General features: G+C 43.3%; 1 protein-coding gene across 3 annotated transcripts in view; it reads right to left on the bottom strand.

The window, feature by feature from the left end:
- The window catches only part of SLAIN1 (SLAIN motif family member 1), a 62,391-nt gene extending 52,080 nt beyond the window's left edge, over positions 1-10,311 (bottom strand). For 2 of the 3 annotated variants that reach the window (XM_047080898.1, XM_047080884.1), the window contains exon 1: positions 9,466-10,311. In XM_047080898.1, coding sequence (XP_046936854.1) covers positions 9,466-10,088 — 623 coding nt within the window. In that variant the 5' untranslated portion in view covers positions 10,089-10,311. Of the gene's footprint in view, positions 1-6,046; positions 6,351-9,465 lie in introns of those variants that run through there. The other variant, XM_047080890.1, reaches the window with a different exon arrangement.
- Positions 10,312-12,145: the final 1,834 nt, after the last annotated feature.

Below are 12,145 nucleotides of genomic sequence, written 5' to 3'. Positions count from 1 at the left end.
ATGCAAAGCAGAACCACTACGAGGTACTACTGCCCATCTATTAGAACAGTTAAAACTAAAACGACTGGCCATGGCAAGTATCGGTGATAATAAGGTGCAATTGCAACTCTCATACAGTGCTGGTGGAAATGTGAAACAGCATAAGCACTATGGGAAAGACTGGCAGCTTCGTAAAAAGTTAACATATACCTACTCTGTTCCAGCCTCTCAACAGCAAGTACTTAGTCAAAAGATATGAATGCATGTGTCCACACAAAGACTTATTTGGAATAGCCAAAACTTGAAAAGAGCCCAAGTGTTCATTTAAAGCTGAATGGATAAACAAACCATTGTTACATCCATACAGTCTAACAGCTCTCACAATAAAAAGGAATAAACTATTGATTCATGTAACAACACAGAAGAATTTCAAAATAATTATCTTGATTGTAAAAAGCCAGACCAAAAACCAACAAAAAACAGTACATACTATATAATTTCGTATATATGCAAGTATAGAAAATGCAACTAATCTAAACTGACCAAAAGCAGACCAGTGGTTGCCTTGATGGGAGGTAGGCAGGAGGAGAGAGGGCATACAAAGGACCACAAAGAAACTTGGAGCATTAAGATATGTCCACTCTTCTTAATTGTGATGGTTTTATTGGTGTGTACATATGTCAAAATCTATCAAATAATATATTTTAATATAGGCAGCTTATACTTCACTACTGTCTCAATAAAGCTAAAAAATTCACAAGACAGGAACCTACTGTTTTCTGTCCCTCAGTGTCCTTGAGACTTGAGTAGCCATCTCAAGGTGAATCAGATGAATTCAGGTGAAACAAGTAGGTGCCACAGCCCTGACAGAAATGAACCACTAATTTAGTCAACTGTGGAAATTATCTTTAGACTTTAGTAAGTTATCCTCACTGTTTAACGCACAAATTCAGGTCACCACTTGAGTCTCTGCTTTTTCTCAAATCCTCTCAGCTGCCACAGGAAGCTACTGTCTGAAGCACTGCTCTGCCCATTACCTCTAGCATCATAAGAACTGCTCTTATCTTCTATAAGAAAGCTTACCAACCAGGTTGCCTCAGTTGGACATTTGAGGTCATTTTTTGTGGATTTTCTTACTTATACGGGAACTCTTTAAGAAGATTTCCTTAATCCCTTAGGCCTATGCAATATAGTTCTTTAATTTGACCACACAGCCTTGTAGCATATTCAAAAGCATTGCTCACTCCCAACAGGCTCAGTCCCACCACCTCTTTGCCATCACAACTTAAGACCAGAGCCAACTTAAGATCTGGACAGGCTGACCCAGAAGTTCTGACTTCAGGCACATCAATTTAGCAGAACGAAGGATGAAGTACTTTACTGAGCCAGAGACGTGAAATGAAAGTCTACATGCTGACTGGTTAAAACCCTAGCCCCATTCTCCCTTTACATTCCTAGAATTGACTGAATTACTTCTATCTCTCAGCAGCATAGAAGCATTGTGTCTGGAGAAACAGATGAACCCAAGAGAAGACCTAGAAATGCTGAATGAAATGTGAACTGACTACCCATCCAATCACTTATGAAGAGCTCTACCCATGCCGAACTTCAGATCAATTTCAGTAACTGTCTCCTTTGGGTATAAACAGATAATCAATGACACCAGATACCTAGACTATTCCTTGTAAATAGAAGGCTGAGACTAAAAGTAGAGAAAAAAAGAACTGAGAAATCAATGCATGGAACTGATGAAAAATCTAAAACAACTAAAATTGGTATCATCTGAAAGAAAACATTGCTTTCACACAAAAAAAAAAAAAAGAAAGGAAGGAAGGAAGGGTTTCTTCATTCTTGGAAAATGAAACTATTTTAGCAGAAACAGAAAATTCAATAAGTGAGTTTGAAAGATCAAGAAGTCTTCCAGATGCAAAACAAAGACAGATTTACTTTCAATGAAAGAAGACAGATTAAAAAATTAAATGATTGTACAGGTGGGCCTGCACCTTATTTTACAGGTTCTAAAACACACACACACACACACACACACACACACACACACACGGGAAAAAGTTATTTTTTTTTAAAAAGGCAGAAAAATTCTGAGAATTGAAGGCAGGCCACTGGGCTCTAAAGTGAAAACACCTACAAAGTTCAGTACGACAAACAGAGAGGCCTCTTTCAAGGCACAATGTGACGTTTTAGAAAACTAGGGATAAAGAAAGCTAAAGAAATCAAGAAGGATTAGGTATCCAAATCACAGTACACTTCAATATATAAAACACAATAAAAATTAGAAAACAGAACAATGCCTTCAAACATAAGGAAAAGTAACTGACTTAGACTTTTATATCCAGCCCAACTATGAATCTTTATGAGAAAAAAGACATTTTTATTTTTTTATTCATTTTGAGAGAGTCAGAGACAATGAGAGTTGGGTAGGAGCAGAGAGGGAGAGAGAGAGAATCCCAAGCAGGTTCCATACTGCCAGCACAGAGCCCAATGTGGAGCTTGAACCCATCAACTATGAGATCATGACCTGAGCCAAATTCAAAAGCCAGACGCTTAACTGAGCCACCCAGGCACCCTGATAAAGACATTTTGAAATATACAAGATTTCACAGTGTACTTCTCATAAATGTGCCCTTTCTCATAAAGCTATTAGAAGCTGTGTCCCACCTACCAGAATAAATGAACTATGAAGACAAAGAATTTTAAAAATGGGGGATCCTACAAAGGCAAGAAACCTAAAGAATTCCCATAGAAACAGCACTGTGCCTGCAGCCTAAGAAGCAAACAGTAAAGACTAGAGCAATAGGCTTAAAAGTTCCAGAAGGAATGGCATAAATTTTTTAAAACAGATATGAGACTCAAATGGGGGTGCCTGGGTGGCTCAGTTGGTTGGGCATCCCACTCTTGGTTTCAGTTCAAGTCATGATCCTAGGATCATGGGATCAAGCCCACTGAGTGTGGAGCCTACTTAAGATTCTTTCTCTCCCTCTGCTCCTCTCCCCCACTTGCACACACACTTCCTCAAAAAGGGGGGGAAAAAAAGAGAGAAACTGTCAGATATATATGACCTAATCAAGGAATATATGGCTTTTATAGAGTATTTGAAAAAATTAGTAATAGGGATTAAAGAAATTGAAGGGGAAAAAGAGAATCCATTACTAACTCTTGGAGCAACAGAGGGATTAGAGGAAAATAAATGTAACACACAATTCACAGGGCTCAGCTAAGAACAGTTATAATACAGGCGTTACATAGGATTTAATCCAAAGATCCCATTAGGAGTAGGGAAAGCAGATATGACGGTTTGGGGTTGAAGAGAAGAGAGCTTAGTCTTCATCTTCCAAAACAAGTCTACAAATGTCTAAGACAGTATGGAGGACTGTTTAGAAATAAAAAGTGAAACACAGAGCCAGACGAGTATCAAGTGATGCCTCTGTGGAAGACTCAGAGGTAGGAACGATAGAGGGCTGCTGCTTTCTATAAAAAGCCTTGCCGTATTTGTTGCATTACCTTAATAAAACTTTAGAAGCCTTGTGCAAATGGATGATATGAAGACAGGTGATCATTTTCAGGAGCACCTGGGTGGCTGAGTCGGTTAAGCTTCTGGCTTGATTTCAGCTCAGGTCATGATCTCGCGGTTCATGAGTTCAACCTCTGCATAGCATTGGGCTCTGCACTGACAGTGCGAAGCCTGCTTGGGATTCTCTGTCTTTCCCCCTCTCTGCCCCTCCCCCACTCACACTGTCTCTCTCCCCCCCTCCTTCCTCCCTCCCTCCCTCTCTCTCTCACAAACTTAACAAAAACAAAAACCAAGTGATCATTTTCAGTCAGTCTCCAAACAACCTACCCAGGATAGCTCTGAGCCTACTATTTCTATGGCTAGGCGTAGAGCTGGATGTAAATAAAGAAAAAAGGCAGATGGAGATCACATAACTCCAGACTCCTTGAGTACAACATAACTCCAAAATTAGATAAGCAAGGTAAAACTTGTATTTCTCCTACATGGTTCCAATCTTCCTAAAAGTCATAAAAATCACCTTATTTGTCATCACAGTATCCTAATTTGCCATCATTAATACAGCATACCTCCTGCCTTCCAAACTGCTCTTTCAAATTCTATAGCTTTATGGATGAAACTATATTACAATCTGGCAAGAATATAAGAAAAACCTTCATCTAAAACTTGAGAATTCTTCAAATATTAGAAAAGCTATCTTTAAAATGTCACACTCTTAAGTTTCTTTAACCTTGCTTCAATAACTTCCAAAAGCACATGACTAGAAACGGTTAGTTTTCTCACAGAATCTCTTCTTTTCCACACATTTCATTCTTGATGGCCTCACTTAATACAAGTGCTAACATGGGGAGGGACAGGAATAACCAAAATAATAATCCAAAGGTTTCAAAGGAAGTATTACAACGACCCAGAAATCTCAGTTACTCTCAAGTAGACATTTGGTTCTAAAGTCATCCTTCTGATAACACAAAAACAAATGACACAGCAAAATATATACATAGATTTTAGGAACCTGTCACTGAGAAGTAATATGTGGCAGTTTTCAGACATGTAATTTAAGAGCCTTCAATCATCGCAAGTTCTATTTTAAGAAAAGCTAAAACATTAGCACTGATAAGCACAATCGATCAATCTTTAGTCGAATTCAAGTGTTTGATTCACCAGCACCTGCTAGGGTCAAAATGGTCAGCCACTGCAAAGCAAACTTCCCACCACTAAGCTCTTAAAAGGACACATGAAATCCAAATTTCAGTTATGGAATTGTCCTATAAGACTCTCCCCCCAACCCTCCACAGTTCAATTTAAATTTTTATTTCTATGTCTCACTGCAGTGTTTCAAAGACCTCAGCACATGCTTCAGTCAACTCCATTTGCTTCTAGAAAACACTCAGGTTTTCAATTAGCATTGTCAGAAAGTGAAGCACCCTCTGGTCTTTTCGCTGAAAATCAATTATGGAAAAAACAGTTTAGGTGGTCTAATTTAGCTGTGCCATATGCATAGCACAAGGTGTTCAGCAGCTCTGATAAAGAATTGGCAATGATTTAGCCAGCTGTCCAGGGTCTTGGGTGTTACACGTGAAAGATGAATATCTCATTCATTAAATTTTCCTTGGTTTGTACATATCACCATTTCCCCCTTGTATAATTATGAACGTTTCTCCTGTCCTTTCCAATTGGGCAAGTTCAAAATCTCTGCCACATCCTTTTTACGTAAGTCTCAATATTCTTCTAATTGCCACTTCACTAAAATAAAGGCCCTGTAGGACTGTATTTTATGTTAGCTGGCATATTTTTATTTGGCATTTTCTGAATATAGACCTGTCTTCCTGATTGAGGTGTGCAAGACCTGACTTTCCCCAGTGCTGCCCTATCTTCAGAGAGCTGTGCTTCTCCACCTACTTTCCCCAAGACTGTCTTGCTTTCAAATGGTGTAAAATTGAATTTTCCTGACTGTGATCATATCGCACAAATACAATTACCACTTCAAGCCAGGGCACACACATGTAAAACTGAAGTTTAATCAAGACAAATTTGTGTTATAAGACACGATGCATTCTGATTTTATATTCTGCTTTTCATTTTTTAAAAAAGGAATGCTGGTCAATCCACTAAACTGACTTTATAACACACTAATGGGTCATAACCAAGCTAGGGGAAAATATCAGTGGTGTAAACGCTTCAGAATCTGTGTAAACAATCTGAAATGTGGTCTTAACCTTTCAGTAACTGGTGGAGCCTTTGGAAATCATTCCACCTTGGAGCTTCAGTCCCTCAATCACGATACAGGGGAGCTGAAATGGGTCATGGAAAGGTCTAGTACACAGTTAACTTACTGCTCCCCTTACCACTTCATACCAATCTGATTTCTCCTCCTTATACCCTGGTGCCTCTCAGCCTGGCGACACTGAGACAGTGATCCTGAAACCATCCTTCTTACAGGCTGGCATATCATGCAGTCACACGGTCCAGGTATGTATCAACACTTCAATCCTTGGACCTTCGTATTTGCTCCTGACACAGATTCCCCCTTTACTTTCTCACCTACGGTCTTCTGGAAAGTGAAGGCTGTCAGATTAGCAGGAAGATCACTGAAGATTCCGTAGAGCAGGATGAGAAGTTTACTATGGGATCAAAACAACTGGACAGATTAAAGAATTAAGGTTCTGGAACCAAAATCTAGTTTTCTGAGACACTTATTTCTAACAGCCCTGTGCTAAGATTAAAGCAAAATCAAACAGTTCAAATTCAACTGGGATGAATATTTGAAGACATGAGACCATTATTTTCTTTCAAAGCTTTTCATCAAAATGAAAAGCAGAACACACCATCCTTCTTACAAAGTTTTGTTTTTTGTTTTTTGTAAACAGAAGATGCTTATAGATTAAATAATTGTTTGGGGAAAAGATCTAAGAGACCTGACTGATCGTTCATTAACTAATCAACCATCATCAAGCAAGTACTGATTCTATGAGTCACTGATTTCCTTCTACACATAGCTCTTGAGCCAAGAGTTGTCCAGGTTAATAAAATGTTAACAGTTATAGTCCAAAGTTTTATTAGAATAAAATGGACCTATAGGAAAGAACTTCTTAAAATATTCAAGAATTAATCTAAGTTTGTGAATTTCTTTCCTGAAGATAAGACATCTTAGTGGGAAATACTATTCTAAATAATCAAATATCAATTTTGTTTAGCCCCCAAGGATGAAATCATGATAAAAATGCATGAAAAATTATAAGCAATATGTTAACAGTAAGCCGATCCTTACTACTGTTACTTTAACAATGATGCGATTGTCACAGGGAGACAAAGATGTCCAAGATATGTTCAGTGAAAGGTAAGTAAAAAAATTGATGTGTATATATTTGCATATTGATTGGTATAATCATGTTTTGATCTTGAAGGATCTACAGAATGTTAACAGGGGTAAACTCAATCATGGCAGTGAACTGAACAAGAGGGGAGACTCCTGTGACTTGACACTCACTTCTGTGTTGGGTTGTGTTGTTTTGTGTGTTTTTTTTTTTTACAGTGAAAATGTAAAACTATTTTTAGATATTTTAAAAATATTCAGTTACTTCTTATCCACTACAGTTGTTTCTTAACAGGGGAAATAAAAATACGTTGCTTCCCTGCAAACATCTAGGGAATCCAATGAAAAGCACCCTATCTGTGACACTACAGGACAGGTACTTAAACAGTTTGCAGTGATGAAGGAAAATCAGAGCTTTGCAAGCATTTACAAGCGGGTTAAACTTTGAAAATCAGACCCTGTTTATTTGTTTATCAACAGGCCAAAATACTGCAATACAAAAATACCTTAGTGTACAAAACGCCGTGAAAGGTTTCTGTAAATCAGGCGACCTTAAAATTGTTTAAGTTACATCCCACCTGAGAGTAATGATCCCTCTGTTTTTCCACATGAGATTCTAATCCTAGGTTTGTTTTGAAAAAGATACTCCATAAAACAGTATGCCACTTGTCTGGAGAAACATTTGTAAAGTGTCAAGGCACTGATTTATGTAGTCACCTAACTACTCGATGAGTGAAATCAGTAGAACCTGCTATAATTTACATTCACTGGGAACCATCTGAAGGGCTAACAGTAATCCTACTAAGGAGGTCATTGTTTTTCAGTCATTTCAATACTATTTTGAAGAACAGAAAACTACAAAAGGAAAGCCTACATACCAAAATTCTAGCAATAGTTAGACAACAGTAAGTATATCATAACACATTTTAAAATGCTAATATTTTTAACGCATAGGATCAAAAACACAAACAAGTTCTCCTTTACTATTTAAGTACGTTATCTCTAGGAAAGGCCAAGTGGGGACTAAATCAACATAAAATAATCTGAAAGTGGCCTAAGGGCTTATAGTTATCATAGAACCTAAGAACAACCAGCATGAGAGCATCTTCTAGTACCATATTCAGGTTGAAACTCCATTTACAATACAGCCTGGGCTTCACAAAAATAAAGGTGTAACTTCTAAAGAATGGCTTAACTCTCCCCAAAGTGGTAAGCGGTTTTGATTTTTACAACTTGAGCTACCAGCACAGCTGCGGACAAGTACGAAGGAGGAGGAGGGGAGGAGGAGTTTGCTTTGGACGAGTACTGAGGAGGAGGGGGAGGGGGAGTTTGCTTTGCTGTAGCTCCGTACATTTTGATTCTCCCAATCAAATCAATTGGTTACTAAACTTTTGCAGTCTGAGTTCTAAGAGTCTAAAGGAGCACTACAGTTCTCAATAGGAAACCAGGAAGGTTCTCCATTTCTCATTCCCGCTGTGTGTTCATGCAACAGGAACACAGAGAGTGAGGAAAATCCAGCTGACCCAAAACAGGAAGGGTCCTAAGTAAAACGACCCTAGATAAAAGGACTACAACCATTCCATGCCACATAGCTCTGCAGAGGTGAATGCTGTTGGTTTTCCCTGCAGGGACCAAGTTCTACCTCATCTGGGGCTTCTGCTCATCTTACCATATCTCACTACCTCTAGTGACGGAGGAAAGCATATGAGCCAACTAAAAGAAATCAGTCATGAAAGGACTTACTCCACGAGTAAGCAGCATGAAAAGGGAACTAGACCTCCCCAAAGTGAGTCACGGTTGGAACACAGAAAGGGCGAACCAGATTTCAAATGAAAAGATGCTACCAGCCACAAGTTTTCTGATAACCAACTTACGGCTTCTAAAAAAAATTTTAAAAAGTTTTTCTAATCTCACTTTTATTCAATCAACAGTTTGATTTAAAAAAAAAATTAAAGAGAGATCCTTGGTTTCTAAGTAACAGTGTTTTCAAGCTGCTCACTCCATTCCCCGAAAAGCCCTCATTTTTTGACATCATTACTGATAGGAAAGCCGGTGGTGGCAGCACATTTCAAAAACCAAGTCAGTCTTTGAAATGAGAAGCTATCAATGAAAATGCAGCAAAAGAGGACATGCGACTGCACAAGTCAAACTGCAAGAACGAATCTCTAAGGAGAGATCCATCACCAGGCGGCTCGGGATGCCACGGAAAGGGACGATACGCAAAGCCTGTCCAGCGTTCGCTGGGGAGAAAAGACAGGGAACGGTCGCAAACTGAGGCCAAACCCTGCCCATCCCCCGTTACTCCCAAAAATGACTGGGAGAAAAACGCAGGACTGGGTAGCAAAAAGACGGCATAGATTTTTCAGTTAATGCGAAAAAGGAGCTTGGGACCGAATACTCAGCACAAAGCAGAATACACCGAGATGAAGGGGACCAATCCATCCCCAGCTGGGTCAGCCTGAGCTATGAGAAACAGGTTTCCGCCCTCATGAAAAGCCTCAGCTCGTCGCCGAGTTGGGCACCTGCCAGGCCACCACGTCCGGGGGCAATGGCGAGGTCCCCCTCTTCCTCCGAGCCCACGCCCTCCCCGCCGTCCCGGGGCCTCGGAGGCCAGGGTTCCGGGGGAGGGACCGGAGCTCTGCAATACCAGGTGTAGTCGTCCTCGTCCCGCCAAGCGGCCACGCTCTCCAGGTCCAGCGGCTCCACCTCGTCCAGCAGCGTCGGGGGCGGCGAGGGAGGCGAGGGAGGCGAGGGCGGCGCGGTGGCTCCCCCCGGCGGCGTCCCCGCGCCCCCCGGCTCCGGCCCGCCACCGCCCGCGCCGAAGAAGCCCGCCGCCGGCTTGAAGTAGACGAAGGGTGCCTCCGGGGGCTGCGCCAGGCTGCAGAGCAGGGAGGGCGCCGGGCTGGGCAGGCAGTAGGTCCCCGGGAACGCGGGGCTGGAGCCGCCGCTGCCGCCGCCGCCGCCCCCGGCGCCCAACGCCAGCCCCAGCCCCAGGCCCCCCGAGGCGGCGACGGCCGGGGGGCTCCGCGGTCCCAACGGGCTGCAGGCCCCGGCGGGGGGCGGCGCGGCGGGCGGCGGTGGCGGCAGCAGCAGCAGGTGCGGGGCGGCGGCCGCGCTGGCCGCCCGGCTCCGCAGCTGCTCGTTCTGCTTCTCCAGCTTACGCACTAGCTCCTGCAGCTTCTTCACCTCCAGCTCCGCGTTCACCACCGGCCCGGAGCCCGCTCCGGAGCCGCCCCCTGCCGAGGCGCATTTCACCTGCTCCGCCATCATCGTGGGCCCCGAGGGCGCCGCGGCCGCCGGGGGTTGCGCGCCGCCGCGCCTGCTCCTCGGGCCGCGGGGAGGCTACGGCTCCTTCCCAGCCGCCCGGGCCCGGGGCGCCGACCACGCTGGGGTAGAGGCCGAGTCGGGTGTTAGCATCAGCACCGAGCCCCAGCCTCCGGCCGAGGGAGCCGCCGCCAAGCAGCTCTGCACATGCTCAGAGCGTCCCTCCGGTCCCCTGGGCGCAGCGGCGGCTCCGGGTTTTAGCCGCGGCCCGGGGGCGGGGCGGGGCGCGAACGCCGGGTGGGCGGGGCCGGTGGGGTGGAAGAGGAGCTCCCTCGGGCCCCGCTAGCAGCCTGGGCTGGGGTCCTGGGGTCCTGAGGCCCCGCTTCCGCCACCTAACCCCACGGTGCTTGATTGGACCTGGCCTGAACTTTCCCGTCACAGGCACTTCCTCTCGCAGCTGCGGAGAGTGCGAACTGCGCGGATCTCTGAACCAGGGGCGGGGTTCCAAAAAAGTCTCTGCAGGTGCCTGCCCTAGAGGGGTGCACCTTGTGCCAGGTGGTTTGCTACCGTCCAAGAGCTCTTGTGCCGAAGGAACTTAGCCACTAGCCACTGGTTTATGAAACCTATAGAGAACCAGAGGGCCAGGGAACTATAAGGGCCGAAAAGTGAAAACGTGGAACATAAAGACTTTGAGACGATGCTATTAATCCATTAATTGGTCTCGTCCGATCTCGTCTAATCCATTAATTGGTAATACAGAAACAAAATGGTGGGAGAGAGGCGGAGAAGAAAGAAGAAATCCTTCGAAGACAGTGGCCAGCTGCTAAAGAGCCAAGTGTTTAGTTTATTCTAAAGTAGTCAAATTTAAATTATTCTGTTACCGCCAGTGTTTGTTATAATGAAACAAGAACGTTTTCCATACTATGTATGTTCTTACATTTATCAAACCAAAGATCCTTGACCACTTAACTGTGCCAGACACGAGTTGGCCGTCAAGCAGTGAGCAAAAAAAGCAAGACTCATTATGGGCGAAACATGAGTAAAATTGTACAGTGCTCCATCTCTTTAATAATTTACAAGCTATTAGGTCAGACTTACGGAGCGGGAGAGGACAGAGAAAAACAAAACCTTAGACCTCTATCCTAATATCCCTAATCTTGCCTGCCAGCCTGCTCTCCTTACATCTTCTGGAAACCATTGGCAAATCTGCTTGGGGAGGGGGGCGGTGGAAGGGGGACGCTTTTAAGCAGAAGAGTTGAATCACTAGTTTCATTCAATTAATATTGACTTAGCATTGCAAGTGTTTAGCACAGAGAAAAGTCTAAGATTTTATTATGCGAAAAGTGCACAGAACTGGTTCTCATCCTCAGATGATACGCTATCTAGTGAAAGTTCCTTCTCAGGGACTTTACATACCAATCTTTGTAACAATGTACCGCATCCTTCTGGAGCTGCTAGCACATCCTATCGTTCATTGGTTTTAGATATGGCTCTGTTCAGAAACACTTGGGTCTTCTCAGATATCAATCTGTATCTCTAGCTTCTGCCTGTAGGGTGGGTGTTCTGCATTTAACTTGCTTGGCGAGAGCCTCCAGAAATTAGATTAACGTGTGTGGCAGCTACCCTGACCCTTCCTATCTGGAGTTCCAGCTTGCTAGACCACCACTTAACCACCTGTATCACCTTTCCAAGTTTCAGTCTATCTTCTGGATATTCTGGCGACTACTAAAACCTGGAGAAGTGGAGTAATACTACTGAAAGTCCTAAGTAAAGAATCTATTGAAGGATTTTTCCCGCATGCTCAGTGGCAGATGCGGGTAGCAGTATGCCTGCAACACAAAGAAAGGGAGACAACAGACACAATGAGAACAAAGAGCTGCTGGGTTCCACATTAGCAAAAGAAATTGAGAATAGGCACATAATAGTAAAGACAACAAGAATTAGGATGTAAAGAAAAGCAGTCCTTTCACTACAAAATTTATATACCCTAGCGGAGTGAAATAAACAGCCTGCTCCTCCCCCCTTTACTCAATATGGTCTACAGAATACATCCAAACAACCAG

Source organism: Lynx rufus, unplaced genomic scaffold, assembly GCF_022079265.1.
Source record: "Lynx rufus isolate CCGP_SWC_20201006 ecotype Redwood Valley unplaced genomic scaffold, mLynRuf1.p SCAF_1, whole genome shotgun sequence".
Taxonomy (NCBI): Eukaryota; Metazoa; Chordata; class Mammalia; order Carnivora; family Felidae; genus Lynx; species Lynx rufus.
The sequence above is the reverse complement of the archived record's forward strand: the minus strand, read 5'-3'. Positions and strand labels throughout refer to the sequence as shown.